Source organism: Mastomys coucha, unplaced genomic scaffold (genome assembly GCF_008632895.1).
Source record: "Mastomys coucha isolate ucsf_1 unplaced genomic scaffold, UCSF_Mcou_1 pScaffold23, whole genome shotgun sequence".
Taxonomy (NCBI): domain Eukaryota; kingdom Metazoa; phylum Chordata; class Mammalia; order Rodentia; family Muridae; genus Mastomys; species Mastomys coucha.
Window position 1 is genome coordinate 62,535,694 of NW_022196906.1, and position 20,333 is coordinate 62,556,026.

The following is a 20,333-nucleotide window of genomic DNA, read 5'->3' on the forward strand; positions in this document are numbered from 1 at the left end:
AAGAAAATATCTAAAATAAAAAAAAAAAAAAAGTGTGGCTCAGATACTATGTTCAAAAGAAAAGTATTCTTCCTAGGTTTGGGGATGTTTTATTGATGTATGATTTGCATGTATTGAGGCACAAAAGCTTGGCTAGTATTACAATGTATAGGGACCTTTTTTATTTAGAAATAGTTATTTGAGCAGGCATGTGCATTTATTTGGGAAGCAGCAGTATTTTCAGAGGTGTAATTTGGGTCTGTTTGGATTTCTGAGGTCAAGTGTTAAACTAGGAAGGATATCACTAGATGACCCCAGCAGTGTGTTTCTAGTAGATCACTTGGACAGTTCTTAGAAACCTTGGGGTTACTTCTCGGCATTGTCCTCCAGATATATAGAAGGGCAATAGGTGATGCAGTTTCTCATTTTGGCTAGTCTGCAGAAAGGTCTGTCACCTTCGGTAACATCACAAGTAGGAATGGACACCCAAGGAAGTTTTAAAGTAGATGCCACAGTTGTTACCAGAGGACTGGGCTTGGGATAAGCAAAAGGCACTTGGCTATTACCTGGTGTTTTGTGTCCCCCCATCATCATATAGGCAGGAGCTAGACAGAGCTTGAAGAGTATGCATGCTTGTGTTTTGTACGGACTGCTGTATGTGCTATGGGGAGGGAGGGTTGTCCAAGGAGAAGGATGAGGACCTTCAAAGCAAAGCTTGAATTAATGGATCTTAATAGCCTTTGGCAGTCTCATTCAGTCTGGCTGCTTCATGTTGTTCAGCTCTCCACTAGAAAGGTGTTATTATTCATGTCCTCAAGATAAAAAAGACTTGCATTAAAGAAGCTGAGAAACTTGGCTCACACAGAGCTTAAAGGCATAGAGCTGATACAGATCTGTCTTGAGGTTTTTGTTCTTTCTTTTCATCTCACCTTTTTGTAATGGTAAAAGGGAGATGCTGCCTTCCTGGTATGCATGATGGCTTTAGGAAGTACTCAGCAGTTGGATTCCATATGATTATAAGAGGTACTATTGCTTGCTAAGATAAACAGATATTTTTGTGTATATCCAGTTGTGCCTGTGCTGAGAACAGAGCTACAGATAAGAGAACATCTCAGTTCTGGTAGAGGTCAGAAACTGAACACCTCTCTGAATTGAGCTTGGAGGGAAGGAGGCCATAACAAAGGCACTGGTGCCGGGTAAAGTGAGAGAGGGGCAGGGTGGAGACTGGAGTGAGACCTAAGGAATGGTGCTGTGGTCCTGGGTCAGGCAGGAAGGGCATTGGCTTCCAGAGGATCTGGCTGCACTGGAGGCATGTGTCTCTACTGATGCTGTAGTCTCTGCACACGTGTTCTCCCTCTTTCAAAAATAGATGAATCACTCACTCATCTATAAAGGCTATAAAGACTATGTTTTTACTTTGCTATGTTTTTTCTTACCTTACATAAACTAATTATGGTGGTTTTCAGGTTGCTCTCAGTCAAGATGACTTGACAGTTTTAATGAAAATTTTGCTGGAAAACCTTGGGGAAGCATCTTCACAACCAAGCCCTACACAGTATGCCCAGGAGGCTGCACGGGTGAAGAAGGATACTCGGAGTGGGCATGAGTCTCTTAAAGGTAAAGGCTGATGCAGGTGTTTTGTTGGTATTGAAGACTTATCAAGATGATACATTGTTGTGTTAGCTCTGCAGCACAGTGTGCTGGGAAAGGACCTACTGTTCTTAGTGGTTACCATGGAAGGTCTGCTGAGTTGGCGCTGCCTACTGACACCCGGGGAGGTTGCATGCGTTGTCTGTGGTGAGGGGAGGTTAGTTGTTCTTGTTTGTGTTGTGATTGTGATTGGCTTATAGAAGATAAATACGCTAAATTCAGCAGGCACTGAGGTGGTCTACATTGAAAGATAACTCAAAGCAGGTAGGCAGTGTAGTAAGATGTCCGAATAATTCAGAGAGAAAGGATCTTGGTATGTTGATTGAATCATGAGGAAGGAAGACATTCTTTTACAGTAGCAGCTTTATGCTTGGCCTTTGTAGAGTGCTGAGTGTGTAGGACAGGTTTGGATTATTAAAGTTAAATGTCTTAAGAGCTCTGTGGCTCTTTAAATTCAGCCCTTTAAAGTTGCACATGGAATATAATTTCAGTCATTTTTCTTTTTTTCTCTAATTGTTTTTGAGGAAGACTCACTGTGTAGCCAAGCTGGCCTCAAACCTGTGATGGTTCTGCTGATTGGTCCCTGGGTGCTAGAATTACAGGTGTGCTCTACCATGCCCAGCTTTACATTTTCCATTATTTAAAGCCATTGATGTGGCTAGCAGATGGCTTATGAGATAGTCAGTAGGTGGTATTTCCTAAGCAAGATGAAGGACACTTTGTGCCCATGAACACCTCTAGACTGCTTTATGAGACTCTGGGCAACAAGTTTACTGTTGAAGCTGCCATCAGTGATTACTATTATGATATCAGCATTGCTTCTATGTCAACGAGGCATGTTTTAGGATTCTAAGAGTGTGCAAAAGAGGTTTCTGGTTTAAATAGGTGAGACCAGACTCCTTTGAGTTTCGGTTGTATTGGGTGTGAACAAATGCTAGATCAGTAGGCTGTGGTTAAAGTCAGACAGGACACTGTGGAGATGAGCAAACTTTGCTGTGATCAAATTTGTGATTTTGGTTCTCACTTTCTGCTTAATGGGGCACCTGGGAAAATATAAATGTGTTCAGATGCAAACTATAAATACAGTGAAGGTTGGAACAGAAATTATTTTCTGAAACTATGGAGCCGAAGCCCTAGGTTTTTTCCAGCCTACAAAGCTTTGGTCTTCTAGGAACTTGAGGTGACTTTGCTAAAGAATGACCCCTAGTCTCTAAAAGAATTGTAGAGTTGCTATATCAGAGCACTGAAGCAGGATCTGTTCTATGTATCCTGCCTGTCTAAAGATAGGAAGGAAAATGAAGTTCCTTCTGGACCTTCATATCAGTATTCCAATGGTTCCCACTGTGATACGTTCCAGCTCTGCTTGTGTACTAATCTTTTAAGATGCGTTGAAAATCATGGAGAGTGTCCTTACCCACAGAAGACCTTGGCCAGCCTCTCAGACTACACAGCATTTGACTTCACTTTAGGCTCAGTTTCATAATGTTTTGAGCATGAATGAACCAGTTAGGATAAATGTGCTGTGGTTATTGCAGAAACTACCCTTACTTTGAAGAGATGTTTAAAAAAGTTGTCTTGATATTATTTATAAGATCATTTTTATCCTGTAGTCTACTTCTGACACTTGGCCCTTTACTTAATATATAGTGATCAGTCATTGCCATTTTTATTGTCTGGTGAGTGGTATAAATTTGAAATAATCATTTATCTTCTCAGCTTTAAAATGTTTAAAATAGGGCTGGTGAGATGGCTCAGTGGGTAAGAGCACTGACTGCTCTTCCAAAGGTCCTGAGTTCAAATCCCAGTAACCACATGGTGGCTCACAACCACCCGTAAAGAGGTCTGAAGCCCCCTTCTGGAGTGTCTGAAGACAGCTACAGTGTACTTACATATAATAAATAAATTAAAAAAAAATGTTTAAAATAATATACCGTTGTAAGAGCTCTGTGATTTTCTTATTCACGTTTGAACCATCAGAACAAGAGGTGACGGACCCAAAGCCCCCTGTGGACCGGACTGTCACTCTTCAGTTTGATTTCTACTTTGACTCTCTTTCCATCATCCTTTACAACAGTGATAGCTGCCAGGTAAGGAGGGCATTCCCAAGGTAAATCCTTTGCTCTTCAGAGTAGTCAGCTTTTGCATGTTGGCATTTTTTGTTCTAACTATTAATAAAATTCAGTGCATCTACAAACCAGTTTGACCTGAAAAGTGTGCATGGCTCAGTAGGCTGCTGTGTTTCTAATCCTGCCAGGCTAAGGAATGGTGGGTAAGATTTCTCTGTTTCTAGGAACACAGCCACAAATGCATTCTATCCATCACTAACGGAGAAGTTTTACATATGACCGACTGACAGGCTATGTGCTTAATTTAATGCATCAGTAGTCATCACTATTTAGGAAGAGTAATTTAATACTGTCTTTAGAGCCTTTCATGATTATGTCTCAGTCATTCATAGAAAAGCATTTATATAGTAGATCAAAGGACTTTAGAAAGCCACTTTGCATTGCATAATGTCTTATAATAAATATTTTTATTTTATAAATTAGTTATGTCATGTTTTAATGCCTTAACATGTCATATAAATACCCATAATCTATATTTTTATAGATTTCATATCCATCTTCATGTGCATTTCATGTGCTAATTTGCACTTTATATTTTCTAGAAGTTATACAATATGCATGTATTTCTACAGTTGAGCTTTGTGATAATATCTGTCATTTATGCATTGAGGTGCCTAAATCTCTAGCCCTTGGTGTTCATGCAAGCCTCAGCAGATGCCTTTACTGACAGTGAAAGTTACACACACTCTTCATTTTGCTTAAGGACAGTTGTCTGTTAATCCAGCCTTAAGATGCTGCTGCCATTTTTGGCTTCTTTCTTTAACCTTCCTCATTCTGACAATGTACACTGTCACTTTTCTTTTGGTGAATATTCCCCTTTCCCTGTCATTTCTCACTGCTTTATTTCAGACTCTGTTTTTTTAGCTCACACGAGTAGTGCAGTGGCTTCCTTTATCTGTACTAGGCAGTGCTATAGTTTGTGTCCTTGGTGATTTTCATGGAGCCACATAGGGCTTCTCATTTTGCTTAGAAACATTGAATGTTATACTATATGATCCTCACTTTATCTAAAAAACATTCTTTCCAGATCATTTGTATTAGGGATTTATTGGAAATGTCTGGGTATTACAGGCACCAGCTGTGTAACAAGCCATTTCTGTCAATAGTTACACAAGTTTATGTGTCTGTGTTTATAAGTTAAAGGCATTCTGTTTGCCAGCAATACTGTCACTCACAGTGCCTTGCATTCACTGTACTGTCTGGAGTCAGTGCACATGCTGAGTAGTGCCCAGGGTGCCCAGGGTGCAAACAGATGCCTGAGCGCACCCACGTACTCACCTGTGTCTGTGTACTCAGTTTCATATATGTGATTCTGCACTTAGAGACTTCGTGAGTTGATTTGCTTCCAAGCTTTGAGATAAGGAATGTGCTTAAATGAACTCATGTAATATTTAAAGATCTTATATTCCTTTGCCTGACAAATGTACTACAGGAGTCCAGGCTTTCATTTCATAATGACAGTTTCCGTCTGGGTGAGCTCACACTACACCTGATGGCTTCTGCTGGGAAGATGTTCAAGGATGGGTCTATGAATGTCAGCCTTAAACTCAAGACGTGCACTCTTGATGATCTCCGAGAAGGAATCGAGAGAGCAACATCCAGGTTTGTCAGATCAGAGTTTCAGGTGGATGCCAGCCTGCCACTGTCAGGACTGGGATCCTCAGAAGAGTCTAGCATTTGCTCATATTCTCACAATTGAGTTGCAAGAAGACACATAGCCCTCTCTGCCTCAAACTTTAAATGAAAGGGGAATTTATTAATAAAACAAAATGCCAGCTTAGCAATGAGAACCAAAGGAGTTTTTGTGGTTAAATCCACATGGGTTGGTAATGTATTTTTCCAGATTATTGCCAGTAGACAGTATTATCATTATTGTTTTAGAATCCTTAAATTCATGCATCTCTTTATTTTCTTGTTTACTTTGTCTTTCAAAACAGTTCTGCAGAATTTCTTTAATTTTTCAGCAGGAATATACTCTGTAGCACCACCATATTATCAACCCATTTTGAAAAATGAACTTATATCATTTCTTGAGAAATTTAATTTCTCAAGTTATGTGTCATATTTTGTGCTTTTTTTGTGTGTGAAAGACTATGTTGCTATTTAAATGTGGGCACCATTGACTATTTTCTGGATTCTCCTGATCCCTGTGTTCTTCAGAGAATTGAACACATAAGGAAAGTGTGCTATCTCATAACCAGGTTTTCTGGTTATAAATTTCATGGCCAGGGTAGCTGTTCATAGCTCTTTAGGCAGTTGTCATTGATTGATAAAATCATCTTGTTTGATAGCCTAATCTCTCTAGCACATGGAGGATGTATAGGAACCATCATTGTAGATACTGATAAACACTTGTTGGTTTGAGTTGCATTGAGCCCTACGGGAATAAATTCTACAGCCTAATTATTTTAAATAGATACATTCTTTCAGGGAAGGTTTAAGGTCATGTTATATTTTGAGAGATGGCATTCATGCATTGCTAATTGCTCAAGATCATTTTCAGTAGTCTTTGGCTTTCCTGGAATTGCATTATAATTACAGAATACCCCATAATGCTTAATCACATGAATCTTTCTTTGAAGATTAGGAAGCCATGTCTTGGTTGCTAATTGGGTGATTAGGTTCCAATTAACACTGTTGTATTTCTATTCAGCCTAACAGCTGAAAGGTGAAAGGAAGATGATTAAGATGCAAGGAGGCATTTTCATTCCTTTATTATTTTATTCAGAGAAGAGGGGGACCAGATAATTAATGGCATGTTTGCTTTTCAGGATGATTGACAAAAAGAATGATCAGGACAGCAACAGTTCTATGATTGATGTAAGATATAGCCAAGATAAAAATGGAAGCCAGATCGATGCTGTCCTTGACAAGCTGTATGTGTGTGCCAGTGTGGAGTTTCTGATGACCGTGGCTGATTTCTTCATCAAAGCTATGCCTCAGAGTCCAGAAAACATTGCAAAAGAAATACAGATTCCATCAAGACAGACTGCTGCGGGAAGAGTCAAGATGGAGAAAGGTTAGGAGAACTTACCTGTCTGTCCTGAAGATGCCTATACCTTAACAAATATTAGAAACAGGAGAACAAAGAGGTAGATAGAGAATTTGAGGAAGTAAAATTAGGCTTTTAGATTTAAGCATATTTTTTGTAAAACTTCCACAAGGAAATGTTTTTAAGTGAGGTGTGACAGACATGCTCTGTGATGGGGCTGAAGCTGCTCTGACTCCTATTTTCTCCATTCAAAAACACAGGGAGTTAACCAGTCAGGGGCAGAATACTGTTTTATAAAAAGGGAGTCATTTATCCACACAAGATTATTTGAAGAATTCTAGTGCATCGATGGGCAGTAGACAAGGTAGAAAGCGGAGGCTGGGACAAAGGAGAGCAGAGCATGACTGACCTTTGACTCTGAGGAAGCCTTTGGGTACCTGTGGTAGGAGAATGGTGGAAGTCATTTTCAACTTGGTAGTTTTTATATTCCAGCTTTATCAAATAGATTGATGATTTTCTATGTTAAATGTTTTGTTCAATGTAAAACCTAGCAAACTTGCAAACTAAGCATATATTGGCAAGATTGGAGTATTTTCCCATTTGCTGTGATGTTTTGAATAGTGGTCATACCTGATAACATCATGTTGACTTCTGTAAGTTTGTACTGTGGATCATATGGCATGGAGAGTGGTCTGTTGGGTAAAATGAAGTAAAAATAGTGAAAGGTTACTTTCTTTCATCAGAGGTTCTTTTTCTGGCAACTTTCTTGTATTCTATTCCTTGCCCTATAGCATTACAAAGCACTGTGTGTTTATTTACATGTACACAGACCTGAATTACATCCCAAGAAACTTTGCAAACCATGTCATTTCTAAAATATCCTAGTAGGAGTGACCGACTTTGGCTTGGTTTCTAATTGCATTATTTTTATAGAATTAGCAGTGGATACATGACCCATTGTGAAAATTTACACTAAATGTTTTCTGCTCTGCTGTTCCTTCAGATGACTCTGTGAGGTCAAATATGACTCTGAAGGCCATGATCACAGACCCAGAAGTGGTGTTTGTTGCCAACCTGACTAAGGCCGATGCTCCTGCTCTCACGGCCTCGTTCCAGTGCAACCTCTCCCTCTCAACGTCCAAACTCGAGCAGATGATGGAAGCTTCCGTGAGAGACCTGAAAGTGCTTGCCTGCCCTTTCCTCAGAGAAAGGAGAGGGAAGAGCGTCACCAAGGTGAGAAAGACTGTAGACACTGACAGTGAGCTAGTGCGAGGGTGGGATCATCGCAGGCTCTGCCAGGGGTCAGAGCATCTGCTGGAAGCCACAGACAAGCTTTGAGGATCCTGCCTTGAGGTTCCAGGATGTTAGGAGGCTCAGTCATGGCCTTTAGTGACAGAAGTAGGGCCTCTCCAGATGGATGTTTGCAATTTTTTATTTGTTCTTTGAAATAAAACCAATAAGTGAATGAAAAAGTAAACTTGCTATGAAAAAAATTAATTGGAGTCATGTGACCAAAAGAGATGGTTGCATTTGTTGTTAAAAGTTAATTTAAATTATGCTTTGCATTATTGTTAAAGGTTGTGATTTTAGTTAATTACTTCAGTTATGCCAATTGTTTTTAGTGCCATATGTGTGAGTTTATGATAAGAGACTCTTACACTGCTTGACTCACTTGCTACATTGTTTTAAGTTTGAAGAATTTTCAAGCTACGTTCTATGTAAAAAGAAGTGCAGCCTAGGCTTTTGTTGCTTGATAGTGAATTTTTCTTTTACGTGTCACAGAAAGTTGATAGTAATCACTTCATTGAAGGCAGGTTCTAATTAAAAACCACCCTAGCCATGCCATTGTCACGGCCTCATTTATTAAGAGGCAGTTACTGTATATCTTCAGTGATATATGTGAGATTCCAGGTTTGTAGTTCACTGCTCATCAAGACTGAAGGTGAGATTTGTTCCAGAAGGACCACCTGTGTGTGGAATTCACAACCCTGCTAGCCTTCATGAAACATCATCTACTAGGTGTACCCTAGGTGTTAGCTCCTGTTTATAGTTATCCCAAAGGTACATTTTATGCAGGGCATCATTTAGAACAATGGTTCTCAACCTGTGTGTCACAACCCTTAGAGGTCACATATCAGATATCCACATTATGATTCATAACAGTAGCAAAATTACAGTCATAGGGTGGCAATGAGAATACTTTTATGGTTGGGGGGTCACAATATGAACTGCCTTAAAGGGTCGTGGCATTGGGGATGTGAGATAGAAGATATTCTAGCAAGCAGGAGGGGCTTTGGGATGGTAACCCTGCACCCCTGTCCCTTCTTTTGGATTTGGAGTGAAGACTTTTTCCAGGCCTACTTAAAGTCCTTGAACTGCCGCAGTGGTGTAGAGTTGTGTAGAGAAGAGCTTCACTAAGAGCTGGCGGGCCAAGTGTATGTAGGTAAGGGATCTGTTGCTGGGGAAACGTCATCCATTTTTCTCTTTCTAGGTGTTACAGCCCTGCTCCTTATTTATGGAAAAGTGCACATGGGCTTCAGGGAAACAAAACATAAACATTGTGGTTAAAGAATTTGTGATTAAGGTTGGTGCCTCTCATACATATTCTTTGGCTGAAGGTTCATGTTTACTTTTATGAAGTATTGTATATTTTCAGTGCTTTGCGACAGTATCTTTTGTTGTCTCTCTCACACTCTTTGTATTATTGCTGGACACTTTTTTTGGAACTCAGGATAGCTGTCATTTAAACATCTTTTCTCTAATATGCTTGCTTATTTGTGTTGTTTTATAACGAACACTTTTTGAAGTAATTTTATAAACCTTTTTTATTTATTACTATGTGCATATGCATGTGTTTGTGGATGTGTGTGTGTGTGCACGCGTGTGTGTGCGTGCATGAATATGTATGCCATGGCACCATGTAGAGCTCATAGGATAACTTTCTGGAGTCAGTTCTTTCCTCTCCTGTGTCTCCCAGGGCTTGAACTCAGGTTGACAGGATTGCATGGCAAGATTTTATCCACTGAGCTATCCTCCCTGCCTATAATAATACCTCTTATTAGTACAAATTATGAGAGTTTCTCTTTTCTATTATGTTGCATATGTGTGTTGGGGGTTGTATAGGAAGGGAGAACAGAGATGGATGGGAAAGAAAGGGTAATGAAATGAAGATGAGATTACTTTATTTGTAGTTACTTGTTTGGCTTTTATTTGCGATTTAATTTGATTCAGTTCAATAATTTTGGTCAAATATTCTCTTTGGCTTGCAGATATGCAAACGGCTTGTATATATGTGAGATGAATGATGAGGATTTATTGTGTGTTAAACCCTTATGTAAAGCACTGAAAGAAAAAAAACCTCCAGTGTTTCTAATAGCATTCAGATTCTGCTTGTCCATTTTCTGTGTGTGGTGTGTGCATGGTGAGGCAGAAGTTGGCCTTCGGTTTCTTTCTCACCTCCTTGTTTTTTTGAGATGAGGTCTCTTATTTATCCTGTAGCTCATTGGTAGGCTGCATTGGCTATTCGGCAAGCTTACAGATCCTGCCACACCTGGCCTTTTACGTGGCTGCTTGAGATCTGGGCTCAGGTTCTCATGGCTTTTACAGAGAGCACTTCTCACATTGAGCATCTCCCAGCCTGACCTTTACATTCGTTAAGCTTGACTTTGTGCCCATTTGTGAGTGGAAAATACAGGAGCATTCTGTTCTTTCTTTCCAGAATATGAAAAACATGAAGGGGTTTATGCCAGTAATGATAGGAGCTTTGTTTCATAGATCAGAGACAGATAATGGTTGAGTTGAGATGAAATGGATTTCGTCTGTAGTTCTATGTAAATAATAGTACATCTTCCCGAATTTAAAAATTGCTGTATTTTATTAAATTGTCTTACATCGTTTTCCTAATTAATACATTTTACAGTTTAAATACATGGAGTGCTAAGTGGAGCACAACCTCTTTGAATTCATATGCATTTTCTCTAAGACACTAGGTTCACTGCTGGGATAATAGTTCATATCTGTGTGTGTGTGTGTGTATTAAAGGAACATTCTATCTTCTTATTTTGGATCCCTCTGCCTCTGTCTCTCTAGTGCTGGAATTAGAGTTCTGTGCTACTGCATTCTACCAAACATTTTCGCCTTTATTGTGTGTAAAAATATCCTATGTAGGGCGTTGATATCCACAGTTCTAGCACAGGAGTGAGTTAATGACACATAGAGGAGAAGGAAGGAGATCAGTGATCATAGCTTTCATGCAGGCAGCATGCACAAGGGGCTGTTGGGAGAAAAGCAAGGGCCTTGCATACAAGCGAGTACATAGGAAAGCTATCTGCAGGCAGGGCTTCCTGAATTAAGTTTCCAGACTTGATAGAAGTTGGATGATTGGTGAAGAGAAGGAAAAACCTATCCATACGGAACTGGAGGTACGCATGCACAAAAGGCAAAGTCTGAAGAAGTTGAACTCAAGAAGAACTTTGAGGGTGGGCCTCTGTGTCTGGACAGATGTAGAATGTAAGACTGAGCATTTGTCAGTAGGTGATATTCATGAGGCAAGGGAAAATAAAGGCCTTGGGTGCTGATAGGTTAGCAAGCAGTGTGTGTTGGACGCTTAATGGTTTGGTAATGTCTTAATTCTGAGTGAATAGTAAGAGAATCTTTCTACTTACTTCGCTGTGTCTCAAACTCTGGCTCGCCAGTTGAACAGGCACTGCCTCACAAGCAGCTTTTTGCATCCAGCCAAGGAGAATTTAAATTTACATGGAGAATGCTAGAAAGTTACCAGGGATTTTAACTCAGTAGTGACTTGCCTAGGTCTGGCTTTAAAATGGTTGTGCTGGTGACATTTTGGAGGATGGGCTGAGGGTATGAGGTGGATTAAAGGTTATTATTTGTATAGCACTGTGGCAGAGATAGGAGTGAGAGTGAACCAGGGCATTCTCCAGAGATGAACAGGTATAATTTCCTAGGACTTGGGGTGTAAATAAAATGATCTTTCATCTCAGCCTCCTGCTTCTGACCTTGATTAGTAAAGTTAACTAGGAATGTAGTGAAAAGTTCAGTGCGTGCGTGTGTGTGTGTGTGTGTGTGTGTGTGTGTGTGTGTGTGTGTGTGTGTGTGTGTGTGTGTGTGTGTGTGTGTGTGTGTGTGTGTGTGAGAGAGAGAGAGAGAGAGAGAGAGAGAGAGAGAGAGAAGACATCTGATTCTGAATTATCAGTTTCTCTATTGAGTTTTGACTGTTAATACAACATGAACTACTTAATTCCAGACAACCCGAGAAGAAATCCTTATGTAGTTAGTTAAATTCCTGTTTTCTTATTTTCCTTTGTTCAGGAATATTTAGTATATTTAAATTTAAGTAACTTGTTAAGTTTTAAATCATATATTTTAATTCTCATTTGGGGAGGAATCTATTCTAAATATTTTTTTGCTTTCATTTTCAAAGATCTCACCTATAATCCTTAATACTGTAATGACAATCATGGCTGCTATGTCTCCAAAGACCAAAGAAGATGAATGCAAAGACACTGCTAAGGAGACAGACAATCTCTGGGCCGTCAAATCTATTACTGATTATAACTCTTGGTTTCTCGGTGTTGACATGGCAACAGAAGTAACAGAAAATTTCAGAGAATTTGAACATCCATCGATAGAGGAAAATTGTGTGGTTGCTGTGGAGTCAGTTCAAGTTACCTTAGAGTGTGGCCTTGGGCATCGCACCGTGCCTCTGTTATTGGCAGAGTCCAAGTTCTCTGGAAATATTAAAAACTGGACTTCTCTAATGGCTGCTGCTGCTGACATGACACTAGAGGTATGGCCACATTGGCACCTCCAGAGCACAGCTTGAAAGTAGCATTGCGGTTTGTGGGTTGTTCTTCCTGTATTCCAAACTTCTGAGGCTCTCACAGTACCTGACTAATACAGATGTAGAGGCTCACAGCCATCCATTGAACTGAGTACACGGTCCCCAATGAAGGAGTTAGAGAAAGGACCTATTGAGCTGAGGGGTTTGCAGCCCCTTAGGATGAACAACAATATGAACTAACTAGCACCCTTAGAGCTCCCAGGGTCTCAACCACCAACCAAAGACTGCACATGGAGGGGTCTGATTGTTCAGGCAGCATGTGTATAGTAGAGGATTGCAAATTCAATCATCAATAGGAGGAGAGGACCTCGGCCCTGTGAAGGTTCTGTGCCCCAGTGTAGGAGAATGCTAGGGCCAATAAGTGGGAGAGGGGAGGGGGAGGCAACAGGGGTTTGTTCTTGTTGTTTTTGTTTGTTTGTTTGGTTGGTTTTTGGAGGGGAAACTGGGAAAGGAGAAATTTACATGTAAATAAAGAAAATATCTAAATTTAAAAAAAGGGCTAAAAAAAACAAAGTAGCATTGCAGAAGTAAGATGCTCAGCTGTAGCAAGTGCTTAGGCTAATGTTCAATGTCATGGTATAGGATTACCTGTGACTGTTATTCCTAAATGTCTGCCTGACAGTAGAGCAACGCGAAGGGGGAACTACATCATGTTTTGTGTGTGCTTCTTTAGGTGGGGTTTTCAAATGTCTTTTGATATAAAACAGTAGCTTAATATACCTTTTCCCACTGATTATATAATTATATGATTAATGTTGAACAACCAAGTAATTAAAGTTCTTCACCTTTTCAGGTTCACTATTATAATGAAACCCATGCCGTCTGGGAGCCACTGATTGAGAGAGTGGAGGGAAAACAACCATGGAACTTAAAGCTTAATGTAAGGAAGCCAGTGCTTGTGCACAGCGCGATGCCCAGAGTTGTCCTACTTGAGTAGTTTTTAAGTTCAGTGATTTTCACAATTTGGTCTAGGGTTCAGAAAACTCCTTTAAGTTCTTGAGGCCATAACTCCTTTCATAGCAACAGTGAAACATCACACATAGCTCTTTACTCCTATTTTCTCATGAGTGTACAATTGATTTTTTCGAGAGGCTGAATACATATGTAGTGGAAGTGAGAATTCACCTGCTTACTGCAGGCCTTTCGGACACTTATCTAAACCTCTATTCATATTTATATTTTCAAGATTGTTTTCCACTAAAATGTCAACACATAATTTAAAATTTTTAAATATTAAATTTTTTCTCAGCTTTCATTTCTAATATAGGACATATTGGTAGGTAAAACTCACGTATGGAACCTTTTGAATTATTCAGTAATTTTTTTTTAGGGGTAACCTTCCAAAAATTGAGAATTAATATGATGAACTCTCTGACTTTGATATTTCTCAAAATCCTTAATATAGAACTATGTTTTTCCCCCCTGGGGACACAGGACTGTGAGATATGCTGTTACCACTTACCTCTCTGTGGTCACACACAGAAACAGCTGCAGCAAATTCTTCTTATAAACATGATAACTCACTAACCTTGTATCCCAGTTCCTTCTGACTGAAATAGAGATAATATCTGGTCTCTCTCTCTCTGGCATAATGAGACTGAAAAAGAATATTTAACAAAGGTTTTGAAATGCTGTTGGAATGAAAATGTGAACATTATTTGCAATAAGTTTGATCCAAAAGCTTACCATATTATTTACCAAGAAGTAGTAGGAAGAATCCTCTTATATCCAGGTGACTCCTATAGCCAGGGTCAGTTGAGAGTTTGGAGTCACCTTCATTGCTAATTAACACAAAACTGTAGTAGGAGCTAACTTGCTCTGGCAAGGAGTCAGACAATGTGCTGACTCATCAGGCTTCCCCGGCAGTGTGTTGAGCATTTCCTTTCCATGGCCGATGTGCAGAGAGAAGGCTACCGTTCTTTGCTGAATCAGAGAGATGCTCATATGGTTGAAAATGAAACCTTGAGGATCTGTATTCTAAGACATCCAGCTCAGCCAGATCCCTCCATGTTGAGCTTTTAAAAGCTACCATCAATTAGTTGGCTGATCAATTCTCTATGCTGTTCATCTTCCTAGGTCAGAAAGAACCCGATCCAGGATAAAAGTTTGATGCCAGGAGATGATTTTATTCCCGAGCCACAAACAGCAGTCCATATTTCTTCAGGAACTACGATGAATATCACAATATCCAAAAGTTGTCTTAATGTTTTCAACAATTTAGCAAAAGTATGTGTGATTCTATTCTGGAACATTTCATGTAAGATTTAGGAAAGAAACATGTATGGATTGTTTGTTTGTTTGTTTCTGTCATCAAAATAAATTTCAGAAAACATGTAGCCACGGTCAAGTAGAAATACATTGCTGAGGTTTTACTGGGCTGCATTCCTTTGCAGGGCTTCTCTGAGGGAGCGGCTTCTACTTTTGACTACTCTCTGAAAGACAGGGCTCCTTTTACAGTCAGAAATGCCCTGGGTGTTCCCATGAAGGTGCAGCCCAATCGTAACCTCAGGGTGATGGGTTCCCCTGAAAAGAGTGACATTTATGATGTGGGTGCTGGCCAGCATTTGGAGCTGGAATATGCCAGCCTGGAACCCTCGCGTCAAGGGAAGCTGTCACTCCTGAGCCGGCAGGAGAGCACTCTCTTCACACTGACCTTTGGTATGTATGCTGCGCTTGCTGTGTTTTCAGAGCTGCACGGGAATGGGGCCATCCAGTTTTGATAAATCATCCAATACTGCCAATGATATCCTGGAAGACATTTGTCAGGGTTTTCAATAAATAGTTGATAATTCGCCTCTGGGTTTCTTCTAAATATAAGATAGACTTTAATTAATAAGCACCTTATAAAACTTGATTATTAATTTCTATGCCCTAAGTAGTAAGTATTATGTTTCAAAAAGGATGAACATTTAGTTAAAGGAGAAAAGTGGCCATACTGAAAAGTCTAAAATATTCATGGTAATGATACCATTACAAAGACAAGGAAATTATTATCTAGTTGAAAGAATAATAAAAAAGTTGAATTTTATTTTACTTTATTTTAATTTGTTTGCTCAATATTTTTACTCATTATTTATTTACTTTACGTCTTGGTTGCAGCTTTCCCTCTCTCCTTTGCTCCTAATCCCTCCCTCTCACCTTATCCTTCTCTCCCCACCCCATCCACCCTTCCTCCCTTCTCCTCAGAAAAGGGGAGACCTCCCCTGGATATCAACCAGCCTTGGTATATCAAGTTGCAGTAAGACTATACCCATTTTCTATTGAGCTAGGACAGCCATATTAGGGGCAAGGGATCCCCTAGCGTGTTCTCAGATACAGCCTCTGCTCCTGCTTTAGGAGTCCCATATGTAGACCAAGCTGCACAACTGTTGCATATGTGCAAAGGGCCTAGGTCCATCCTATGCATGCTCTCTGGTTGGGGCTCTCTCTGAGTCCCTATTTTGTAGATGTTCGTTGATTCTGTAGGGTTTCTTCTGGTGTCCTTAGCCCCTCCCCAGTTCCACAATCCTTCCTCACCCTCTTCCTTAGGAATCCCCAAGCTCTGCCTAATGTTTGGCTTTGGGTCTTTGCATCAGTTTCCATCAGTTGCTAGGCTCCTGTCTGCAAATGTAGCAGACTGTTGTTAATATTGTCAGGGCTTGACCCTCTCCCATGACATGGGTCTTAAGCTGCACCAGTCATTAGTTTTCCTTCAAATTCTGCTCCATCTTTTACTCCTGCACATCTTGTAGGCAGGACAAATTGTGCGTCTAAGGTTTTGTGGCTGAACTGGTATCCTAATCTCTCCATTGGAAGTCTTGCCTAGTTACAGGAGATGGCCAGTTCAGGCTGCGCATCCCTCATTGCTTGTAGTCTTAGCTAGGGTTACTCTCAAAGATTTCTGGGAGTTTCCATTGTCCTAAATTTTTAGCTTGTTCTGGAGATGCACCCCTCTCCATAGTCTAAAAGTCTCTCTCAGTATCTCTCCTTTCCTTCTCCACCCACCTCATCCCTCCTATTCCCATTCCTACCTATCCCCCAACCAGGCCTCTCCCTCTATCCATATCCAATGTCTGTTCTACTTCCCCTTCTCAGGGAGATTCAAGCATTCCCCCCGAGGGCCCTCCTTGTTACCGAGCTTCTCTGGGTCTGTGGTTTATAGCTGGCTATCCAATACTTTACGACTTATATGCACTTACACTTGAGTACACACCATGCTTGTCTTTCTGGATCTGCGTTTCCTCTCTAAGGATGATCTTTTTTCTACTTGTTTTAGCACACTTACCTCTTCATTGCTTGTAGCAAAAAGTTTTATATTAGTAATTGTTTTTCTTTTTTTCTTTTTTTTATCTCAGAGTCTTAGAAAAACATTTATATTTCTAATGATGAGAAAACATACTCTTGTCATTATTGTGAGATGTTACTATTTTGTTTAAGTTATTTACTTTATGGTGTTTTGCATACATATATGTCTGTGTAACACATGCATGCCCAGTGCCCTTGGAGGCCAGAAGAGGACCTCGGATCCCCTACCACTAGTATTACAGATGGTTGTGAGGTGCTTTATGGGTGCTGGGAATCAAACCCAGGTCCTCAGCAAGAACTGCTGAGCCATCTCTCCAGGTCCAGGGTTGGTTATTATTAAAAAGTAATTTTTTTTGCATTTTTATTGGATATTTTCTTTATTATATTTCAAATGTTATCTCCTTTCCTGGTTCCCCCCCCCCAAGAAACACCCTATCACATCCTCCCTCTCCCTGCTTCTATGAGGGTATTCACCCACCCACTCCCTTCTCCCTGCCCTCGAATTCCCCTACATTGGGGCATCAAACCTTCACAGGACCAAGGGCCTCTCCTACCATTGATGACCGACAAGGCCATCCTCTGCTACATATGCGGCTGGAGCCATGGGTCCCTCCATGTGTACTCCTTGGTTGGTGGTTTAGTCCCTGAGAGTTCTGGGGTATCTAGTTGGTTGATATTATTATTCTTCCTATTGGGTTGCAAACCACTTCAGTTCCATCAGTCCTTTCTCTAACTCCTCCATTGGGAACCCCATTGGGGACTCCGTTGCTCAGTCCAGTGGTGGGTTATGAGCAAAAGTAAATATTTTTAATTCTTTTCCTCTTCAGTACCATATGGTTATACAGAAGTGGGTAGTGTTCCTGTTGCCAGGCCTGGCCGACGATTGTATAATGTGAGGAATCCCAGTGCCAGCTGTTCGGATTCCGTGTTGGTGCAGATTGACGCAACAGAAGGCAATAAGGTCGTCACTCTCCGCTCACCTCTGCAGGTAATGCTGTGAGGTAATGTGTCCCCTTGGGTGTGCCAGGCAGAGTTCAGTCATTTAGCTGAGATTGGCAACTACAGTGAAACTTGCTCAAGCACCTCTGATTATTCAAAAATAAATGCCAAAGTGAAGCAGATTCTGCTGCCACCCCACTGTTAGTGTGGTTTAACTTAAACGGCTTGAAGAGCAGTATTTATTTATCTATTTATTTATTTATTTAAGTCCAGTTTTTCTGGCCACAAATCCATAAGCACTTAGAATTTTTCTTTAGAGGTTTGAAACACTTAAAGATCTAAACATTATTACATTCCTTTAGGAATTTCAAACTGAGACACTATAATTGTGGTTGATCATCAAGTAGGCTAGCCTCCTGATTTCTTAGTATACCATCACTTGAGGCTGTATTTTTTTCTGATGTGTGTGAGGTGTTTGGAGTGACCTACTCTCATGTAAAAAAAAGAAAGGCTGTTTAATTTATATAAACATTTTTCTTTCTACTCTTATGATTATACTAAACCTTATAGTCCTTCCAGCATTAACTACAGGCTTCAGTATATATTAGTGTAAAAAACACTTCTCCCCACCCAACTCATGTATATAGATTGAAACTCATCTTCATTTTGGACCCTGTTACTTTTTAATTTGTTCTTAGCTCTAATATAGGCCCCAGTGCAGTCAGCAAAAGATTTCCATAGCTTTTCTCATTTCTTTATCACTTGATGTGTTGATGAGAGGTTGTAGTGGAGAAAACATGCCTGAAATCTTCACAAGTGGGAGTGGTACATCTTTAATGGTAGTGTAGACTAACTACATACACATATAATATGTAGATGATGTGGCAATGCTGATTTTGAACTGTCACTTAAACATTAATTTTAGTGTTTATATATAATACTTAGATACCTAAATATTGTTGTTAGCCAATGGAAATACCTTCCAATATTAAGTTGAAGCTTTTTAGATCTTAAATGTATGTGTTGCTAATGCTTTCTATTTAACTAATATGTAATTTTAAAAGTTATATATCTATTCCAACAGATTAAAAACCACTTCTCGATAGCATTTATCATCTATAAATTTGTCAAAAGTGTTAAGCTGTTGGAACGCATTGGAATAGCCAGACCTGAGGAAGAGTTCCATGTCCCTCTGGATTCCTATAGGTGCGCACGTCAGCATGTACTTAGCTTCTGGATGGGATGGTAGTCAGCAGAGCTGGTATGGATGGGCAGCACTACCAAGGAAGTTAAGGACTTGAAGGCCTTGAAGGGTGCTGGGGGCGGAGTCCTGGAGGGTGAGTGTTCACTGTTAGCATAGGGTGTGTGGAAATGCCACAGTGAGCCTGTTAATTTGTACAATTTATTCTTTTGATTAGAAATACATGTTATCATTGAATTTTCAATATAAACTCTTCATTTGATATTTAATACTTTGCAATTTTCTGAAGCTATATATTTTACTAGCTTGCCTTTATAGTCAAAATGAAAATTTTAAGTTGTCCTTCCTCTGTCGGCAGCTTTGTCACTTTGGGCACATTCTAAAGTTTCTTAGCAGTGGTTTCTGTGTTTGTAAGAATATCATTACCTACCTTGTTGAGTCATCGTGAAGAGTCTGAGATTCTTTTCCCTACCTTCCATCTGTAGATGCCAACTGTACGTTCAGCCTGCTGGCGACTTAGAGCAGCAGTATACACAGTCCACCACGTACATCTCCTGGAAGGAAGAGCTCCACCGTAGCAGGGAGGTCAGGTGCATGCTGCAGTGCCCTGCAGCAGAAGTCAGCTTCTTACCACTCATCGTGAACACGGTTGCCCTGCCCGATGAGCTGAGCTACATCGGTGCCCACGGGGAAGACTGGGATCCAGCCTACATTATTCATCTGTACCCTCCTCTCACCTTGCGGAACCTTCTTCCGTATTCGCTAAGATACTTACTTGAGGTATATGTCTTGTATTTATTGTGATGATTATTGTTATTATACAGAGTAAACTCTCTGTTTTGTGGTGTTAGCTTTAATTGGTATTTCAAGTTTTTAAGATGTGTTTATTATAGCTAACCTGGCATAGCATCGACGGTTAGGCCTTATACTGTATGCTTTCTGCATTAGTGTGCTTCAGTTCTCACAGTCCTTTTGGTCCTTTTTACTGAGTCACAAAGGGATCAGTGTCTGATCCAAGGTCCTACTGCTAGACAGTGGTAAAGCTGCGATTTACACCTCACCAGTTCAGCTTTCCCCTTTTCCTTGTTGTGCCTATCACAAATTAAAAGCTTAGACCATAGTTTTATTATGTTGCCTCATTACCTAAAGGAGGGGAAAATGCAAATAGGGAAATATCTTATCCTCATGTTTGCCTTAAGTTTATTCTGAAAATAAAATTAATTCTTTGCCATGTGAGCACATGGGATCTTATAAGTATAATTAAAATTGTACATTATAAATATGATTAAATTTACATATTCT

At 40.1% G+C, this 20,333-nt stretch overlaps 1 protein-coding gene across 4 annotated transcripts in view; it reads left to right on the forward strand.

Annotated features, from left to right (window-relative positions):
- Positions 1-20,333, forward strand: part of Vps13c (vacuolar protein sorting 13 homolog C) — a 159,062-nt gene that overhangs the window by 100,990 nt on the left and 37,739 nt on the right. For all 4 annotated transcript variants that reach the window (XM_031346005.1, XM_031346006.1, XM_031346007.1 and 1 more), the window contains 13 exons: positions 1,446-1,596; positions 3,607-3,716; positions 5,188-5,357; positions 6,527-6,774; positions 7,751-7,980; positions 9,239-9,331; positions 12,188-12,553; positions 13,401-13,487; positions 14,684-14,833; positions 15,001-15,265; positions 17,719-17,879; positions 18,915-19,036; positions 19,517-19,811. In XM_031346005.1, the coding sequence (XP_031201865.1) occupies positions 1,446-1,596; positions 3,607-3,716; positions 5,188-5,357; positions 6,527-6,774; positions 7,751-7,980; positions 9,239-9,331; positions 12,188-12,553; positions 13,401-13,487; positions 14,684-14,833; positions 15,001-15,265; positions 17,719-17,879; positions 18,915-19,036; positions 19,517-19,811 (2,448 nt within the window). The remainder of the gene's footprint in view (positions 1-1,445; positions 1,597-3,606; positions 3,717-5,187; positions 5,358-6,526; positions 6,775-7,750; positions 7,981-9,238; positions 9,332-12,187; positions 12,554-13,400; positions 13,488-14,683; positions 14,834-15,000; positions 15,266-17,718; positions 17,880-18,914; positions 19,037-19,516; positions 19,812-20,333) is intronic.